Raw genomic sequence first — 21,358 nt, forward strand, 5'->3', positions numbered from 1 at the left:
TCAGGTTCGATCTGTGACCTGCTACAGGTACCATGTAAACCTGTACTAACCTGTTCCATGGTGGGGTTGGCGGCGACTAAACCGTCTCCCCCATCAGGTTTTCTGGTGAGGAGGGTGTTTGGATATGGACACCCAGCAGGATTAAAAACAAAACCTGTCAAAGGGCGGAGGAGCTCCTTGTGAGCCAACGGCCATCCATATCTAGTGCCCAACTGTGTCTGCGGACGTCCTCCTGCAGTTGGGTCACTTCTTATTAGGAGGTTGGTGGCAGGATTTGCACTCCGGCCACCGTAAAACCCTTCATTCCGCAAAACGCAAAAACGCAAAAAAATCTGAAAACCCACTCCGTGGGAGTACCTCCTGTGCAGCTTCCCTTCGCAGGGCAGCTCACCGGATGACGGGATTGGGGCAAAGCCTTCGGGACCCCCAATCTTTGATAGGAGGAAAACCACGGGGTAACATCCCTGGGTCAGATTGCGGGAGAGTGTGTCGGAGTGGTGCTGAGGTGTCGTCCACCAGACGGCGGTCTCCTTGGGTTAACCTGAGGCGGTCCCTTCGGGTGGGTGCCTGGAATGTCCTATCCCTAAGAGAGGATGATCACCTGTCTCTGTTATCATCTGAGCTCAAGCGTTTGGACATCGGGATTGCAGCTCTCTCTGAGGTTCGGAGACCGGATTGCGGCGAGATAATGGTGGGTGGTTACACCTACTATTGGTCTGGTCGCTCTGATGGTTACCATACCCAAGGAGTTGCTGTAGCTGTGTCCAATAAGCTGACCCCAATGATAATTGAGGTAACACCGGTCAACGAGCGTATTATGAGATTAAGGATTCGTCACTCCTTCGGTGTCATTTCCCTGGTCTCTGTTTATGCTCCGACTGAGGCGAGTGATCTCACCGTGAAGGATGCATTCTACGCCACACTCGAGTCTGTGGTTGATCAGTGCCCCAGACGAGATACACTTCTAGTCTTGGGGGATTTCAATGCATCGACTGGAACTGATAGGGACGGTTATGAGGTGTGTGTTGGTCCCCATGGGTCAGGAACTATGAACCAGAATAGCACTAAGTTCCTTGACTTTGCAAGAAGTCATGGACTTAGGGTGGCTGGTTCATGGTTTCAGCACCCACAAGCTCATCGCTGGACTTGGTATTCCAACGCTGGCGGTGTGGCAAAGGAGATTGACCATGTCCTCATTGACGGTCGTTGGAGGATGATCCAGAACTGCAGGGTCTACCGGAGTGCTCAGTTCCTCAATACTGACCACACGCTTGTTGTAGCAACTCTAAAGCTGCACCTTAAATCCTGGAGAATGGTACCATCCCATCCGAGGCTGGATGTTGCCAAGCTCAGGGATGAGAGAGTAGCTGAGGAGTTTGCGAACAGGCTGAGTGGACACTTGGGGGGTCTGGGTGCTTTGGAGGGTCCTGAGGAGTTGTGGAGCGCCTTCAAGACCACCGTCCTTGATGTTGCCGGTGGATGCCTTGGAGCTCACCGCAGGGCAAAGAAGAATTTTGTCTCTCAAGGGACACTGGATACCATTGACCAGAGTCGCAGGGCCAGGCTGAATGGCAGAGCTGAGCTGTTCAGGGAGCTGAGGCATAAAACTGTACGTGCACTGAGGGTGGACAAGGAGGCCTATGTGCGAGGAATCTGTGAGGGGGTAGAGCATCACCTGTGGACAGGTGATTCTCGTCCCGCTTACAGGGGAATTCGCGCATTACGTTCATCCAAGCCCATCCCTCGGAGCACTACAGTTCGAGCAGAGAGTGGTAGGCTCTTGACAGAGGAGTCTGAAGTGAAGGCCCGCTGGGCCGGTTACTTTGAGCGGTTGTACCAGGCTGATCCCCCAACTGTCGAGTTGGATGTCAAGGGTGTTACAATCCCTGTTGCTGACCCTCGAATCAACTGTGGTCCACCTTCGCTTGTGGAAACACGGGCTGCGGTGAACCAGTTGAAACGGGGCAAAGCTCCAGGGATCTGTGGCATCCATGCCGAACTTCTCAAGGCTGGTGGAAATGCTGCACTCGTGTCGTTGCATGCAGTTTTGTGCTCTGCCTGGAACACAGGCATCATCCCAACTGACTGGAAGAGGGGCCTTGTTGTCCCTCTCTGGAAAGGGAAGGGTGATCGCCAAGACTGCAACAACTACCGAGGGGTGACACTGCTCTCAGTGCCGGGCAAGGTCTTTGCTCGGATAATTCTCGATAGGGTTCGCCACCATCTGCTTGAGCACCAGCGTCCAGAACAGTCAGGCTTTACACCAAAGAGGTCAACGATTGACCGTATCCTTGCACTTCGTGTCCTCACCGAACGCAGACGAGAGTTTCGGCAGGGGCTGCTTGCAGCCTATGTTGATCTCTGTAAAGCGTTCGATTCAGTGAATCGGGATGTCCTCTGGAGGATTCTTGGTCTTTGTGGGGTGCCACCAAAACTGATCGATCTGATGTCTGAACTCTACTCTGGTACTGAGAGTGCTGTGAAGTGTGGTGGTACCATCTCTGACTTATTTCCAGTTGTTACTGGAGTTCGTCAGGGATGTGTACTTGCCCCCACACTTTTCAGCACTTGTATGGACTGGATTCTAGGGAGGATGGCGGAGAGATCAAGTTGCGGTGCGTCATTTGGGAATGTCAAGATCTCGGACCTTGACTTTGCAGATGATGCAGTCATCTTTGCGGAGACTTTAGACATCCTCTTGGGGGCCCTCGAGGTGCTGAATGAGGAGTCGGAGCCGTTGGGATTACGGGTTTCTTGGGTCAAAACTAAGATCCTGGCTTTCGGTGACATCTTGGATGCTGCTGTCCTGTCTGTGTCTGTTTGTGGTGAGGATGTTGAGGTCGTGGAGAGATTCACTTACCTTGGCAGTGATATTCATGTCTCTGCTGGCTGCGAGTCAGAGGTCAATAGACGTCTGGGTCGGGCCTGGGGAGTCATGGATTCACTGGATCATGGGGTGTGGCGCTGCCGGTACCTGTGCGGGAGGACGAAAGTCCGAGTCTTCAGGTCCTTTGTACTTCCAGTCTTGCTCTATGGGTGCAAGACTTGGACTCTGACCAAGGATCTGAGACGGAGACTTAATTCCTTTGGTACCGGGTCTCTTCGGAGAATCCTTGGCTATCGCTGGTCGGATTTTGTGTCCAACGAGCGGTTGCTGAGAGAGACTCGGATGAGATTTGTTACCTGCATAGTCCGTGAGCGTCAGTTGCGGCTGTATGGACATGTGGCTCGTTTTCCTGACTCTGATCCTGCTCACCAGATTCTCTCAGCGAGGGAGTCTCATGAGTGGAGGAGGCCAGTGGGTCGACCACGTACCTCATGGTTGCAACAGGTTGACCATCATCTCAAGGAGATGGGGATGGGCCTGGCATCTGCCTGGGGGATGGCCAGACGGAGGCCCCTGGAGTACCGGCGGAAAGTGGACGCAGCGACGTGCTGTTCTGGCACATGCTCCCATACCTGACCTGACCTGTAGTAGTAGTAGTAGTAGTTTTATACATTGCAATTTAACCCTCTGCAAATGTCTTTCTTTTGGTTTGTTCACAATAATGCCTTTGTCTGCTGTTTCCTACACCTCCTGTATAGGAACATCCAAATTACATTCTCCTGTGCCTTTATCCTGAGTGCAAAATCTGAATAAGAGTGACATTTTGAATATGATTATTTAACCTACTTAAATAAGCTCAAGTTTACCTGGCATAACTATGATGTCTGACAAAGATTCATTCATGAAACATGAAAATTTGTCTTCCTTACAGCATCAATAAACTTACCTTGGCAACACGGGGGTGAAGTGGAACAGCTTCTTCGGAGCTCGATGACCTCTTCCTCTAATGCTTTAAGGCGCGTAAAGAGTGCCTAAGAAGAAACCAGTGGGGGAAGAAAACAATGAAAGCAGGTTAGAGTAAGACCAAGGTGTGGGTTATCATTAGGGTTTCATTAACATAAGCATTCTGGTCATGTTCAGGGCAGAGATAGAGCAAAGGCCAAGATTTGTAGAAAGTGAGTACGATATCATAAATGATAAAATATCATAAATGCTGTGAATTCTGCGATGTGTGGGCATCAAAGATGTGGGCACCACGTATCCATCCACAGAAAGTATGGGGTGGGACTTGGAGCACTTTCACCTCTCCGCTTTATTCACTTACTCGGCAACCATGTAAAATGTTCTCAATCATCTTTTTTTCTTTTCTTTTTTTCGATTTCAAAGTCAGTGTATTTCTAGAATATCTTACCAAAATAGTCAAATTTTGAATACTTAGACATGCTTTTCTCATCCACCTCTTATCTTGAAACGTAACACCTAACCAGTGAACACATACAGGGCATTGAGACAGGACATAGCTCTTCAAATGGTGGAGAAGTCTGCAGGCTCTAACACTATAACCACCACATACTTCCATTGACAAACTCACCCACAATGTCAAACAACTTATTTCAATTTGAATTAACCTTTTTTTCAAAGTGTATATTTAATCAGTCGCAGTAAAAAAAAAAAAACATTCATGCTACTTTCCCAGTTAAGTGATTTGTTTGGAAAAACCCAAGTGACATCACTAATGGTAATGGAAATAAGGAGCTCTAGGTCTCCAGGTCTAGACTTTAGGTTCCACACCATTTGGGTGGTGTGAGGAATAGATCTGTGTTATACGAAAGATAAATCTTGAACGGTTTTTGAAATATCGCGTACAGAAGCCAAGATACTGAGATGGTTGCCGGGGCAACAAACTTCAGCAAATCACAGCCTTGATATAATCAGGTTGAGATAATGTAATAAGGAATTTGCAATATGAAAGCAAAATGTTCAACAGTTTTTGAAATAAAAAAAAAAATGACCGTTTTTACAGCCATTTTTCCCTGCTGTGCAGGGGTTTGGCTTTTTCTTGAGGCAATGTTTTATGGCCGGATGCCCTTCCTGACGCCAACCCTGGTCGCCTCTTACGACACACAGGGATATGGTACACCTATTCTAACCGGGGCATACACCGGGACCAGTACACTGGCACTCATTTCGCCGACCTCGGAAGGATGACAGGCTGAGTCAACCCCCTGGTGTTAATTCAGCAGCCAACGGGGCTTGAACTCAGGATCCTGGGATCCCAAGCCGCCACCCTAACCACTAAGCCAACACCAGGCTAGTTTTTGAAATAGCACACACATAAAAAGTACAGGACAGATGATTGGTTGGATGGAGCTCAATTTAATGTCCCCATCTCCAACCTTGTTGGAGGGGCAGCAGCACAGAGGGAAGGGAGAGGGGATAGAGATTGAACAGACAAAATGTTTATTGTTAGGATTAGTATTCAAGTCAACATTTGGATAAGCACCAGTATGAGTGTTATGTTATGGAATTTGTCTGTCTCCTGAGCTGCCTATTTTCAGTCATATATATATATATATATATATATATATATATATATATATATATATATATATATATATATATATATATATATATATATATATATATATATATATGTCGGAATATATTATTATTCCTGACTGCAAACCTCCTTACTGGTGAGCAGCAGGGCAGAGACTGTGTCAGACGACACTTGCTACGAACAGGTCGTGGAGCAAGTGCTGTGTTGGGACTCAATCTGTACCATGCTGCCTCGTCAAGTTCGGGGGTTCGATAAGTGAGGTAAGGAATTCTGCTTGCATCCATTGGCAAAAGGAGCTATGTAAAATGCAATTATTTTTATGATCAAAGCACTGTTCATCAAACTGTTTGTTTTGCAATTAAATTCTGAGATTTTTGGCAGTCCACCTAAAGGTCCTTGTGGAGCTATTAATAGGAAAAAATGTTCAAAATTATTGGTAGTTTTAAACGTTTTTCAATTCACACAATGCAAAGTGATTTTTTGCATTCTTCCAGACTGGGGAGTGAGGTTGGTACGTTGCATATTTGGATCCCAATAATTTTTGAAGAGCACATTTTTGAACTTTTTCAATGTGGAAATGTGCTTTTGTAAGTGCTCTACTCCAGCCAGGTGCTGGATATTCACTAAAAGACCAAATATTTATTTTAAAAATTGTGAGCAAGTCTTGGAGTGGTAAACCATGATGTCCCAAGAAATATAACATGTGGAGTTCACCATTAGCATGTTTCTAACTATTTTCCACATGAGGTTCCAACTTTAAATCACTTTAACTCATTTTGAACCTGTAATAATTGGAGCAATGCGAATGATAAGAAGAAGAACTGCATAAAGATCGTACAAACCATCCCCGGGAATATTACCACAAACTAACTATATTGGAGGCTGTCCGGGGCTCAGTGACGATCCTGAAAATAACCCTCGGAGCGAAACTCTGGGAACAACACAACTTCACAACTTAGTCCAAAAATCGATTCACCAAAACAGAGGTGGATACTTCAAGCCCCGAGAGGACACAGTTTAACCTTCTGAAACCTGAACATTTACTCAACAACCAATAACACACACACACACACACACACACACACACACACACACACGCACGCACGCACGCACGCACACACACATACACACACACACGCACGCACGCACGCACACACACACACACACACACACACACACGCACGCACGCACGCACACACACACACACACAGTTTCATTGTGATGGAATAAGGAAGCATTATTGCATTTATTGTATTCATAATGAGCAAAGATCTCTCAGCAGAACACCAAGTTCCAAGTTCTGCTTCTTTCCCACCACAGGTATGTTTCTGGGTTATCCATTTTCTCTTGCCTCATTTCTGGCAACACTCCTTCCACCCTTTCATTCCTCCATCCTTCCCTTGCAGCCTTCTTGAGTCACATGTGTTCTCCCAAAATATCACACCTGTTTAACATTGTAAATAATAAGCTGAAGGGTCACCTCCATTTTTCTTCCCTCTATTCTCTCATCTGTGGAACTGACTTCCAGTATCTATTGTCCTGTGCCAAGTACTTCCCATTGTCATCTCATGTTTTTCTCCATACTGACCCATGGTCTCTTTTACTTTTGCCGACTTGTTCCCACCCTACCCCCTTTACTTTCTGATACTCATTCACTCATGCGCAATGTCCATCTCCCTATTCCCCTCTGATCCTGTCAGTTTGTAAATCTGCTACCCTCTACTGTTTAGCTTCCCCAGGAGCCAGTATTTCTTCAAATAAATAACTAAATAAATGTTTTGCAAAGAAATTACATTTAAAGAACGACCCTTTATTGCTTGGCGAGTTAGTGCTTGTCATTGTCATTTTAAATGTCATTTTAAAAAGTTACATACTTGTTCAGTCGTTGTTCCAGACAGGCAATAATCTCTTCCAATAAAGCTCATGCAAGCATGAACAACACTTCAATATTGACTTCTCCATGTGTTTCGTTATTTGATCCAAGTTGTTAATGATGTCAGTATTCCATTCCCATACAAACAGCACATTGGAAATGCTTGATCCAGCAAGTTTTAATGTGAGCCTTGCCTTTAATGTGATCTTCCTTAAATCAGCAATTACTTACACCATCAGTGATGTATCAAGCCCAATGTCTGTTTTTAATCAAACGGCATGACTATAATGTCATCATCCTGGTGATGTAATGGCAGCTATTTAAACACGATTAGCTTATTTAAAATGTTTGTTTTCTTTTATGCAACTGACAAGAACCCAATGCTGAACAAATAAGAAAAGTTGGAATGGAATGGGATGATATCTCTGGATTTCCTGTCTCATACACCCAAGTCCTTTCTCTAAAGCTGCCAGGGTGTGGCTCGGTTAAGCTATCTTTGGCTAACAGGAGAGAGTGAGAGAGATCTGGACTAGGAAATGAGAAGGCTGGTAAGTGGCACTCAAAATGGACTTGTTTACCCATATAATCTACCAAATCCCCTTCTCATGCCCCCATCCTGTCAGTTGCTGCACTTCTACTCCAATTTTAGATAATGGGACCTCCAAGTTTCATGATTGCAGAAATTACTAGCATTATATAAGCATAATTGGATAGCATGCACAATGGGAATATACAAAAGGAACTAGAAAGAGCAATCAGAGATTGCAGACCCTCACCAGAACTTTTTTTGTGTGGTGTTTGTGTTGATTTGTGTAATGTATTTTGTGTGGCGTTTATGTGCTGGTGTGTTATGTAATTAATGAGACATAATTAGAACTGCCACTTTATAACTGCTGGCAGTGATGACGGGTACAAAGTCGTCCCACTTTGATGCAACCCCACTTTGATTGGAGACCTGACCCTGACCCATGACGTTTTTATTATTATTCAATTGAATTTAGAATGTTATGACAATAAATTAAAATCAAATCAAATGGAAGACCAAATAGGTTGTCCTGCATTGGAGTCAACAGAAGGAACTCAAACAAGCAAAGAGCAAAGATGAAGTCATCAGGAGGAACCTGGATAGGATTTGCATTTCAGCTGTGACTCCTCTACCCTCAAACCCATCCAGGCATAGCCATATGAGCTCGTTTCAAACAAATTGATTTTTTTTTTTTTAAAAACCCAAAATAACCAAGATCAATAAAATCAAATAATTATGGCTGCCAGACCATGTGTCCAATCATGTTGAAATTTAAAGCATGTATTCCCCACCAATACCAGATCATAATTGTGAAGTTTCATGTCGATTAATTATGCAGTTCCAGAGAAAACATGATTAAATATTTTTCTTCAATCCAATATGGCTGCCAAACCATGTGACCTGTCAATTATTCCTGAACAAACTGGTACATCCAAAGCTTGGGGAACATTTGTGTGAAGCTTCCCCTCGATCTGTTCAGCCATTCTGGAGAAGATGTTTTATAGGTTTTCGGGTAAATCCAAAATGGCTGCCAAACCATGTGACCTACGACGTCATATGTAGGAACCTTTTTTTCTTCGTGGATAGGCAGTCATACGTGTAAAATTTTTACTCGATCTGTTAGGCCACTTCAGAAAAGAAGAATTTCGAAGTTTTTTTTTTTAACAATCCGGCTGCTGAATCACATGACCGATGATGTCATCAAATTTATTTTTGTGGACCATTTTATCCCTAGATGACCTTCCAAATTTTTCATTCTGATCAGATGTAACATTCTACATATGCAATTATGAGGTCATAAAAAAATCACACTTATTCCCCATGAGGAGTACTTGCTGTATGCCAAGTTTCAATTTTTTCCTTGGTGCAGTTTCAGAGATATAGAGGTCAAAAGTTTTTCCGTTTTTCCAACATGGCTGCCATACCACGTGACCTATGACATCATAATTTTGATTAAAACACCCTGCATTGGTGGACATGAAAGTTCTGTGTGGCCAAACAAACAAACGGACCCAAACAAAATACTCTCTCCCTCGGCGACGGTAAATATTCCAGTATCAAACGCTTTGGCACACAGTTGTTTCTCGCTGCAGATGTTCTGGTGATCCAAACAATCTCAGTTCTTGCATTATGCATTAAACTCTGTTCATTGTTCTCAGAACTCGGTTTTTCATCATCTTATACTACCAACCGCTATCTAATATCAGAACTAATATCAGCATTCTGCTCACCATTATTTCAGTAGCTAATAAAGAACTCCATCTCGTAGAAGCCTTGTAAATATAAATATATCAAGCAAAAATATAAAACATAAAAAGGAAAAATTGTATTTCCATGACGGGCTTCTCAAAAACCAGAGCGATCATGCTTTACGGCTAATATTTTCCTATACCGATGACATTACCTTTATCATTAACTCCATCAATGTATTTGAGTTTTTCTTCTTTTCATTAAGGGGGATTATGGAGGGTGGTGCTTTTTCAGTCACAATTTACTGGTCATCCTAAGTTGTCTTGAGGACCTCAAGTCAACTACAATTTGTCAACTGACACCAAATGTGGACAAGACCAGTTGGGGTATAAAAATTATCCTCTTCATGATGGTCATCAATGAACCAGCTGGGTTGTATTTACAATCTAATAGTGGTGTGGTAATTCTCTTGAGATGAGCTTGGATTTTTTTAAAAAAGGCTTAGAATACATATTTTGAATGGTGCTGCCTTAAGCTGAATTTGAACCTGCAACTGCTGGGGTGTGAGTTCGTTATCCAATCTTTGTACATGAGTATCTATTGCTGCAGTGGACTGATTGCTACTCCTACCCCAGATCCTATGACCAACAATAAATTCTGCGGATTTGACCATGACAAGGACGGACTAACAACAACAACAACAAAAGTAAACGGAGCAAAGGAAAAGAGCAATGAAATTACATCACTCTTGGCTGTATAAAGAGAGCAGTATATTGTAAATAAAAGGGTCTCGAAGGGCTGTCTGTAATTTGCCTATTTGTAAGCAGAGTCTCCATGGGTAGGTGTGAAAAGGTGCATTTACCTTTATTGTGATTAGTATTTAACCAAGGCTTTATTTTGTAACAGATCAAGCAGACGCTCCTGTATTCCATCTCCATGATGGAAAAGTGTAAGAGACGTTTGGCAAAATATCCAAGAGTGCGTTTCAATTCAGCCAATTGGCAGATACAATGACGAAAGGAGTTCTTCAATGCAGGCTTTATGTAAATGCAGAATTATATCATGTGGGGTACTATCAGGGGGTACCCAGCATTGCCAGGTGCTGTTATAATCCTGTTGGCATTTTGAAGAAATCAAATTTTTTTTTCGTGGGGGCCTGAAACACTTCCGCACACCCATTAATGAATGGGGTCATCCATCCATCCATTGGGAACATACTCTGTGCAGAGTGTTGGTGCTGCCAAAGCAGTCTTCTTGGCTATTGGACACAATCCTGGTCAGGTCACCATTCCAACACAGGATACCAGCAAGCTGGTACTCATATTGCCAACCTCAGAAGGATGACAGGCAGAGTTCACCCCACCTGGTATTAATGCAACAGCTGAGTGGGGTTTGAACTCAGGATCATAGGATCCCAAGCCCACCACCCTAACCATTAAGCAAACACCAGGCATAATGGGGTCAGGGATAATTTAATATTACCTTTCACATCGCTACAAAGGCTCAAGGACTGCAGAGCAATAAAATATAAAAAAATCCCCAAAAATAAACTATTTTCAAAATGTATTTTTGACGAAAACACTCCCCGTAGTGCGGTAATCTTCATCCTGATGAAGCAGCACATATATAGATGGAAGGAAGGAACTCACTGATGATGCTCTGAAAGATTAACGAAGATCGGCAGACAAACATCTCCCTTGTAGTATAGATTAGATCCTGCACTCTTGGCCAGATATACATAATGAAAGATACTACAATTTATTTGATTTTTGTATTTTTACTTAAAATCATTTATCAACCGAAGTTTTTTTTTATTCGATTTACTTTCAAAACATTTAAATAGCTTAAGATAACCTTCTGTCTAGTATAGAGTAGATCGCACTGGCCATTTTGGTAAATTGTGAGGTCGAAGTGTTGAATCGTCTAAACTAGCAACAAATAAGTATGATAATATTATTGACTCCATGGTGCAATGTGCTTCTGTCATATGCTTTAATTATACTTGCTACAGAGCCCAATCTTAGCCTCAGCCCACAATACTCTGAATAGCACCAGCTGCTGCTTGAAATCCAGGAAAAAGCAATTGTGTGCACGCAGCTTGTGTAGAACATTCTCCTGAGCACTAAAGCTCAATGTATACAACAACACATGTTTGTCTGTGTCTGCTGATGAGAACGATAATTGACTAAGTTAGGGCATGAGGGCATAATGTATCATTAGCAACCAATTCCCCCTCCTCTTACCTGCATGCCATCTCTACTCTGAGCACAACAACTATGGGGGGCGATTTTCACATGATGTGAAAACACCATGCTCTGGCCTCCAAGCTCACGAGCTTCAATATCCTCATGCTCCTCCATCACAGTGTTTCCACGCAGCTTGTGTCCTTCATGGCCTTGCAGTCCATCATCCTGCATTTCATGTATGTGCCGATCCTTCTCAGCAGAACATCGCCCGCATTCTTCCAATTTGATGTTATAGACATGGTTGTAGACGGCAGGACTTTTTGTCACGCTTTCAACGTGTCCTTCAGAGACCTGGCTCACCATGCACAGCAGCAATGCCAGGCATAGACAACCCCAGTATGCCATGACAACTTTCTTTCAAGAACCTGATTGTTTTATTCCAGTAGCTACAGATGCAGATGAGACATTAGCTGAGTTGAAAGAAACCAAGGAGGTTTGGGTTGATTTTCACTGTCTGTCACTCACTATCCAATTTTCTGTTTCTAACTCTTTCTTTCTTTATGAAATCTTCCTCACTTGAAACAATCCTTACTTGGTTTTTTTTCCTGCTGTTCAGATCGGCTGGAGCATGGTTGCTCTGTATGTTTTTTTCTTCACTCCTTTTTTTTTTTTTGCTCTGGTCTTGTCTATCTGGAACTTCACCTGTATGCCTTTCCAACTCTATCGAATTGTTTTTTTTTTCAGTTATCTCCTGTCTGTTTCAGCTTCAACTGCCTGAACTGAATTATTCACTTCACTTAATTTCTTCGAAAGTCAGCTCTGCCAACAGCTTTCTATATCTGACTGCACACTACTCCTGACTCTGCCGCTGTAACAGCTCCCACCAGAACCCTTGACGTGAAAGCCTCCTATCCCCACCCCTTGGTATGCCGGACAGGGCGTGGGGACAGACAGAAAGTCTATGACGTGGGTGAACAAGGGAGGTCAACTTACAGAAGGGCAGGGCTGGGATACAGAGGTTTGGAATCCGTAACTTAACATTCCTGTGGTCCGCAGTAAATGCACTATTCTCTCACTGTCTTTGACTGAAATTATATACATATATATACATTTTATTTATATTGAAATGTCACTTTATAACACAACAATGAATTGAGAATATAGGAATATATACAAATTATTATGGACACCAATCAGTTATGCTCATTTTTCATTTACATATGGTTTCCTTAACGATAGACAACACTACATTCCATTGATTCAGCCAATGTTTAACATTCACAATTTACTTACATATTCATTTGGTGTGATATATACGGAAATGGCTCGAACTCACGAACTTTCTATTTTGAAAATTGCTTGGATATTTTTTTAAAGTCAAAGTTCATGGAGGAGAAGAAAAAAAAGGGGAATGATTGATTGACACAGGAGAGCATCAATAGAGGGTTGGATGAAAAGTTTAGGCCTGATTTTGTGAGAACTTTTTCACATTCTTTTCTTGATCAAAAGGAATAAACATACATATATACAAATATGAAGCCTGGTGGGACTTAGTGGTTAGGGTTGCGGGCATGGGATCTTAGGGTTCTGAGTTTGAGTCCCATTTTTCACTGAATCAACACCAGGTGAGGTTGACTCAGCCTGTCATCCTTCTGAGGTCGGTGAAATGAGTATTAGAGAACTGGAAATAGGGGCATTACATCAGTGGTGCCTCCATACTTGGTAGCAGTGGTGATGCACTGTTGTTCATAGCCAGCTCAAAGCATGAGATCATGCCACCACAATAAGTGGAAGCATATAATTATATATATATATAGACATAAGTTTAAACTTGAAATAAAAAAATACTAATAAATGTCAATGTGTGTGTAGGTGTGTGTGTGTGTGTGTTTTCTTCCTTGATTGGTATCTACATATGTGAGTTTCAGAATTCGGAATGGAGTCCTCCCAGGGCAGGTTCAAAGTACCCACCTTCATTTAGGTCAGGGGGCCACGATTCATGGACCAAGCTGTGAAGTTTTCTGTTCTCAAAGATTTGTGCTGAGGGCTCTCTTCAGTATCGTTGCTGAGCCCCGGACAGCTTCCAACTGTAGTTAGTTTGTTATAATATTCCCAGGACTGGTTTTGAATATCTCTGTGAGGTTCTTCGTCATAATACACACACACACACACACACACACACACACACACACACACACACACACACACACACACACACACACACACACCTGTGCCAAGTGCCATTGTGGTAATACAACTTATATACATCCACACACACACACACACACACACACACACACACACACACACACACACACACACACACACACACACACACACACACACACACACACACACACACACACACACCTGTGCCAAGTGCCATTGTGGTAATACAACTTATATACATCCACACACACACACACACACACACACACACACACACACACACACACACACACACACACACACACACACACACACACACAAATGTAAACATGCATAAAGGACATAAAAAGGGCAAACACAGAGATGTACCTTTAAACAGAGTTCTTTGAGAGGAATTCAAGTGGGGAATTAGTGAAATTTAATTGAAAAATATATCGAGCCACAGAACACAAAATGCCTATCTATGCTCTATGCTTGGTTTTTCAAACCCGGGGGCGTGACCCCAAGTGGGGTCGCCGAGCAAATTTGGTGGGGTCGCGGGTGTCTGCTTGCAGCGAAAACAAATTGTCTATTTTCGATCGGTGTTCGCTTTTACGGGTGTAATGTAAACGGTTCGTTCAAAGTATGGGAACAGGCGCAACATGACGCTTGGAATGGGATCCAGCCGATGCGTGGGCTCGCTGAAGGGCGGTTTATTTTGGCGGGAAATTAGTGGTTTGATCCACGGCCTCTCAGACTCAGACTCTGCCTCTATCATTAACATCTATTCACGTCTCCACGTACGACTCGAGACCTTATTTGTGATGGCAGCACCGGCCACCAGCAAATCTCGAGAACGTTCTTACCAGGATAAATTTCTGGACCATGGATTTTACTACGTGGTGGATAAAAGTGGGGCAGAGAGGCCTCAGTGTGTGATTTGTTTCGAAGTGCTTTCTACGGAGTCTATGAAACAAAATAAGTTGCAGAGGTATTTGACTACAAAACATGCACCTTATCAGGATAAGGAGAGAGCGTTCTTTGAGGGGAAACTTCTTGCACTCAAGAATACGCGTCTTGACAGAGAGGGTACATGCCATCAGAACAATTCTCGGGAAATAGAGGCCTCGTATCGAGTGTCACTCCATGTTGCCAAGACTAAAAAGCCTCACTCCATTGCGGAAGAACTCGTGCTGCCATGTGCAAAGGACATGGCATCTCTGATGGTTGGGAAGGAAGCGGCGAAGAAACTGGCAGTTAAACCCCTCTCTGACAACACCATCCAACGCAGAATTGAAGATATGAGTCTGGACCTAACGGCTCAGGTCGTACATAAGATCAAGGAATCACCGTGGCATGCCATACAGTTGGACGAGTCTACTGATATCACATCGTACGCGCAACTCATCGTCTGGGTCTGCTTCATCAAGGCTGATAACTTTGTCGATGAGCCTCTGCTCATCAAACCATTGGAGGCCACCACCAAAGGCGAGGACATTTTGGGAAAGTAGAGCAGTTTTATCGTGACCATGATCTGGAGTTTGGAAAGTTGCTCGGTTCTACAACAGACGGCACGCCAGCAATGTAAGGAGTGTGTTCTGGATTCAAGGCTAAATTGCTTGAGGTGGCTCCTCAGACCTCCATGGTACACTGCATGATTCACCGAGAAGCGCTCGCCTCTCGTACTTTGCAAGAAACCTTGCAGAGCATGCTCTCAGAAGTCGTAAAAATGGTGAATCACATCAAATCGAGCGCCCTCAACACTGGGTTATTCAGGCTATTCTGCCAGGAGATGGATGCCGACCATAAGAATTTACTATTCTACACTCAAGTCAGATGGTTATCTCGAGGAAACCTTCTTCTGCGCGTTTACGAGCTCAAAGATGAACTGAAGGAGTTCCTACGCACACAAGGGAAAACGGCATGGGTAGCGTTGCTTGAGTCGGACTCTTGGCTGTCAGAACTGTGCTATCTCGTTGACATCTTTGAACGTCTCAATGTCCTCAACCGCTCCATCCAAGGCAAAGACTCCAACCTCATGATTTTTCACGACAAAATGAGCAGATTTCTCGTGACTCTAAAATTACTGGCAGACAAAGCAGCTGTTAAGTGCTTCAGCCTTTTCCCCTGTCTGGTGGAGCATCTCACGACCTGCCAGTACGATGATACTGAGCTCGACAGTCTTTCTGGGGAGATAGCACGTCACCTTCGGTCGCTCATTGAACAGTTCGAGCACTATTTCCCTGAGCTGGATGTGCAGTCCTTTTCTGTGGTTCGGGACCCTTTCACGGCTCCACTGGACTCGATTGCTGATGAAGATGATACAGCACAGGAAGAGCTTGTACAGCTCCAGCAGGATTCAGGAGCGCAGGCTCTTGCGCGGACGAATTCGTTGTCGACATTCTGGTGCAAAATGCTGCCATCGTACCCGACCCTGTCACGGCGCGCCATTAAGGTTCTCATGCCATATCCTTCATCATACTTTTGTGAGCAGTCGTTCTCCACCATGGTAGTGATTAAAACAAAGTACAGAAATCGCCTAGAAATGGAGCATGATATGATCCTGGCATTGTCATCTACTTCTCCACGAATAGAGAATTTGTTTTCTGAAAAAACAGGCTCATCCTTCTCACTGATATATCTAAATGTCATTTGGACTAAACTTATGAAACATTCAAACTGTACTATTTGGATACTGTCGGCTATTCTCTGTTTACTTGTCTATGAAAACATGACAATGGTGAATAACGTAAACAGTAAATGTTCTTGTGTCATATGAAATCTTATCTTATATATTATGAATTGGGTTTTGAATCTTTTGGGTCGCGCGATGTGGAGAGGTTCTGAAATTGGGTCGCCACTAAAAAAAAGTTTGAAAACCACTGCTCTATGCCTTCACAACCAGATCATGGCAAACACCTCAGCAGATGGACCTTATTGTTCTATTGATGTATCGACATCTAAGTGAGGGGTGGTTTATATTGAAAGGAGATCGCACAAAAAGGTAAAAGAAAACGATGTCCTTTAAAAATGAAATTACACATTTTCAGCGGATGAGACACCTCCTGAGTCACCCACCGCACGGCACTGCAGGGCCCAACACAGACGGAAACGTACGTCTAATCAATGTTCCATTGAAAGCACGTATACTTGCATCAAAATGAACAAGCAGGCAGCTTGGAGAGCACTCGCAAAGTGACTTAAGCACTTCAATGAGACGGTTGATAAGAAACAGCTTGTTTGGCACGCGATTAGCAATCACCGAACTGTCATATTAAACATACACATCCCAGAGATGCTCAAAATGTCAAATATGTCCGAATTGGACAAATGAACACTTTTCTCAGATTCAATCTGCTTTTAAGTTTGATTCTGGATCTTTAATTTTGTAATTCTGCTGGGTTTAATAAATTCTCACAGTGATCGCATATGGAGAAATAAAATAAAGCAACGAACGCTGACGTCTCCCGGTGTTTATAAGCATTGGAAAGTAACCAGCGATTTATAGCTTTGACGAACAGGCATTCAATAATATGAGTAGGAAAGGAAAAAATAACTTTATTGTGAATAAATCATTGTGGCTTGTTCCAAGTCAAGGCAAGGTTGAGCAAATGCCTGGATGCAGGCCAAAAAAAAACATGACGGCTTCAGACCGCAGCGAAGTTCCCGAGGTCAGGTCAGGTCAGGTCAGGTGGGAAAGTTGGACAGGAGGGCGGCACCCTATATGGTCCTATCATTGTTGAAACAGCAGCCTGTCTAAACTCCTTTTAAATGTATCAACAGAGAGTGATTGAAGAGATTCTTCCTCGAGTCCATTCCACATGTTAACCAGTCAACGAGTATGGAAAACTGTTCTCCTCCTGCAGCAGGCCGCAGACTTGGTCAGTTTCCAGGAATGATGACGAAGGTGGTCATCCCAATTGAAACAAGGCAGTTCTTCAAACGAGACTTGGCGTTCCCCATGTAGGATCCGGTAGAGAGTGATAAAATCTCCTCTAATTTGAAAATCTAGTGAGAAGAGGTGTCGGTTCAATAAACTGTCCTCATATGAGAACCGATTTCTTACCATCACCGTAGCGCATCGCTGAACCCGCTCGAGTATCTTTCCATCCCACTGAAGAAACGGCTTCCGCACCAGTCGGCCATAGTCAAGGTGCGACCTTACAAGTGCGGCATATAGGTGCTGGAATATTTCCGGCGTGATTTAAGCAAAAGCATGGTGAATGGCAAAAAGCACCCTTCACGCTCTGTTTGCGGCGCTGGTGCATTGCATCTTTAATGATTGTGATGCCTGGATGTAGAATCCCAAATCGATGATCTCTGTCACAATCAGCAATTGAACACCATTTAGCCGAGAGACAATGATAGAACTTTAGCGCCTGATGTGCATTACTTTGCATTTTTCAGGATTCAGCAGCATTTGTTACTTGACAGCCCAACTTTCAAGAAGGGAAAGATCTACCTGCAACAATAAGTGGTCATCATCCTTGAGAGCATCACCCCAAATTTTTACATTGTCTGCAAATAACAGGGCCTTAGATTGAAGACCGTATCCAAGATCATCAATATGGACAAGGAATAATACAGGTCCAAGCCCGGAACCCTGCGGTACTCCACTTGGTACCTCCTTCCATTGTGATAGGGTACCGTTTATGGAGACCAATTGTTTACGTCATGTTAGGAAATCACAAAGCCAGGAGAGAAGTGGTTTCCCAATACCCAGCCCTCAAGATTCAGTAGGAGTCGCTCATGCGGTACAGTGTCAAATGTTTTGCCGAAGTCAATGAAAACAACATCAACTGCTCGGCGTTGATTCATGGCTCGAGTCCAACTGTCCGTCTCCTCTTAATAAGGAACCGCTCAGCCGTCCCAGGGTGTTGGCGGTGTTCGCCGCCAGTCACCACAATTTGGGTCGGTGGGTTAACCTCGGCCGGCCACCCCCGCGACATTTGTTGTCAGGTCGTGGGATTCGAACCCTGATCGACATTTGGTGATCAGGAGTGTGTGATTTTAGAATCCATTGGGACCACGACATTTGGTCCTGGAGTGAGCAAAAGCTTAAAAATGAAAAAAAAAAGAATTAGGAGTTGTAATTGATACAAGTTGTTTTGTTAATTGATGTCGGAAGTAGTTAACTGATGGAAGTAGTCGGGGGTGATATGGGGAAGCAATACGCAATGGGTTCAGGGCCGGTGTACAAGCAATGTGGAGTGAGATAAGGGCTGAGGAAAAGGCCGGGATGTCAGAGGAGGTAAAAGTTCAGTTGAAGGCAAGCAACACACGGATAACCGCTGCACGTATGGACCCATGTGCTCTCAATGGAATTGGAGAACGGAATGAACAGAGTAAAATGAGGAAGATGGAGGAAGAAATGGCATTCGGAGGACAGATTGGTGGAATGGAGAGCAAAAATGATGAAAAAGTGAAAGAACAAGGGAAATAATGGAAGGGACAAATTAATGGAATGGAGAATGACATGAAGGGAATGAGTGAACGAGTGAACGAAATTGAGGAGGAAATAACACAAGAACTGGGGGCACAGATTGATGGAATATGGGAACGGAATGAACGAATGGAAGGCGAAATTGAGGAATGAAATGGAGACTGAGTTTGAGCTAGCACGGAAAGAAATGGCATTGAAAAACAGAAGAGGGTAAAACCCAGGTAAAACCCATTGTTCGAAAGGGGGAAAAGTTGGAAGAAGAAATTGGGTCAACAGATAAAAGAATTGATGAAGTGAATGAGGACCTGGAAGGCTATCACACCTGCGTGGATGCCATAATGCTCCAGCAGGTAGAGGAATTGGGATTTCTTCAGCATCAGGATGGCAGTTTGGAGCAAATTTTGGAAACTCGAGTAACAGAACAAGAGCTGGTATTAGCTGATAAAGGCTTATGTGAACCACAGTTGCAATGGAGCCGCAGTCATGCTTGCAAGTCCATGGGTTCGGGGCTCAATTCATGGCCTAAACCCCAAAGTCGTAGCTAGTTGGGGGCTTGGCCCTATACCTATGTATTAGATATATGGTGCCAATAATGATCTTCATGATGACAACATAAGGTAGATTGAATTGACAGCCCAGCCAAGCGAATCTGGACCTCTTAACAGAACAGGCAGTCCACCTACCAAAGGGAAAGCATGAATCAAGACAGGTTGTCTGCATCGGCCCTAATACACTTTTTTTCATATTTTTTTGTATACCTTGTCGAGGCTCGTATGAGAGCGAACACACAACGCACACCAAGGGGGGCATGAGACAGGAGGGGAGGGAGTGGGAAGGACAAAATAGTGGGGAACAGAGACATTAGGAGAACTGTGGAAGGGAGAGGGATGGGACGGGGAACATGGGGAATAGAAGATGGACATTACAGGGACTTTCAGGAAGGAAAGCAGGGAATTTGAAGGAGGTGGGCTTGGGTGCATTATCGGGGGTAGAAAAGATCGAGGATTTGGATGGGGGATGATAAGAGATGGTGGTGAACAGCTGCTTTGAAGGCCTGGAGGGAAGAATGGGAATGAATAGAGTGAGGGAGTTTATTCCAAAGGCGGGAAAAAAGAGGAATGAAAGAGTGAAGGTGAGCAGTGATTCGTGATTTTGGTAGTTTTACCAGAAGGGGGTTGTTGGCGGACCTTGAGCGCCCTGCGGAAATGTGGTGGGGACAAATCACAGAGAGAGCAGGGGGGGCGAGGCTGGAGAGGAGACGGTAGAAGACAGAAAGACCACCGACCAACCTGCGGTGATTGAGAGAGAGGCCCAAAGATTCAGCCTCATTGCAGGAGATGCCGATGATCCGAAATGCCCTGGTTACTACAGCGTGAAGCCGAGAAAGGTGGGAGGCAGGAGCACCAGCACAGAGGGGAGAGCAGTACTCCATCAGGCTGCGGACAAAAGCTTTGTAAGTGATCAGGAGCTCAGGTTGGCCGAGGAAGGACCTTGCACGATGGAGAATTCCCAGTCGGCGACTGGCTTTGGAGGTGAGGTTTGAAATGTGGCTTTCCCAGGAAATGTCATGGCAGATCGTGAGACCCAGAAGCTTGAAAGAAAGGACTTCTTCCAGAGGAATGTTGAGATAGTGGATGGATGCGGGGGGGGGGGTGTTCTAAACGGTCCTTTCGAAGAGACAGAGTGAGAGTGTGAGATTTGTCCGGATTGAAAGATGTTTCGCGTGTTGGACCAGTTTGTGATTTCATCCAGATCTGCAGTGAGCGAAGAAGCTGCTGCTTGCCAGTCTGAGGGATGACAGATGGTACGGCGGAGGGTGGAGTCATCAGCAAAGAGATATAGAGGATTTTCCAGAGAGTTGGAGAGATCATTGATGAAAACCAGAAAAAGAACAGGGCCCAGAATGCTACCTTGAGGAACTCCAGCCTGGACAGGACAGGGGGATGAAATAACTCCATTTTGGGCAGCGTTTCTCAACCGGGGGCCCATGGTCCCCCAAGGGGGCCATCAGCCTTCGACCGGGGAGCCATGAGCAGACGCCAAAAAACTGCGATTCAGAATGCAGAAGCTTGTAATGTACAATTAAGGTGACGAGTCTCCGGTCAA

The 21,358-nt window shown here is 44.3% G+C and overlaps 2 protein-coding genes across 2 annotated transcripts in view; one reads left to right on the forward strand and one right to left on the reverse strand.

The window, feature by feature from the left end:
• The window catches only part of LOC147035364 (tenascin-like), an 88,105-nt gene extending 75,547 nt beyond the window's left edge, over positions 1 to 12,558 (reverse strand). The window contains exons 1-2 of the mRNA XM_085897089.1: positions 11,719 to 12,558; positions 3,774 to 3,858 (exon numbers count right to left, since the gene is read on the reverse strand). Coding sequence (XP_085753215.1) covers positions 3,774 to 3,858; positions 11,719 to 12,066 — 433 coding nt within the window. The 5' untranslated portion in view covers positions 12,067 to 12,558. The remainder of the gene's footprint in view (positions 1 to 3,773; positions 3,859 to 11,718) is intronic.
• LOC147035365 (uncharacterized) overlaps positions 3,769 to 21,358 on the forward strand; it is a 29,156-nt gene continuing 11,566 nt past the window's right edge. Inside the window, exons 1-2 of the mRNA XM_085897098.1 lie at positions 3,769 to 3,898; positions 5,532 to 5,647. Of these exons, the coding sequence (XP_085753224.1) occupies positions 3,889 to 3,898; positions 5,532 to 5,647 (126 nt within the window). The 5' untranslated portion in view covers positions 3,769 to 3,888. The remainder of the gene's footprint in view (positions 3,899 to 5,531; positions 5,648 to 21,358) is intronic.

Source organism: Eptatretus burgeri, chromosome 1 (genome assembly GCF_056783735.1).
Source record: "Eptatretus burgeri isolate ZD-2024b chromosome 1, Ebu_testis_v1, whole genome shotgun sequence".
Taxonomy (NCBI): Eukaryota; Metazoa; Chordata; class Myxini; order Myxiniformes; family Myxinidae; genus Eptatretus; species Eptatretus burgeri.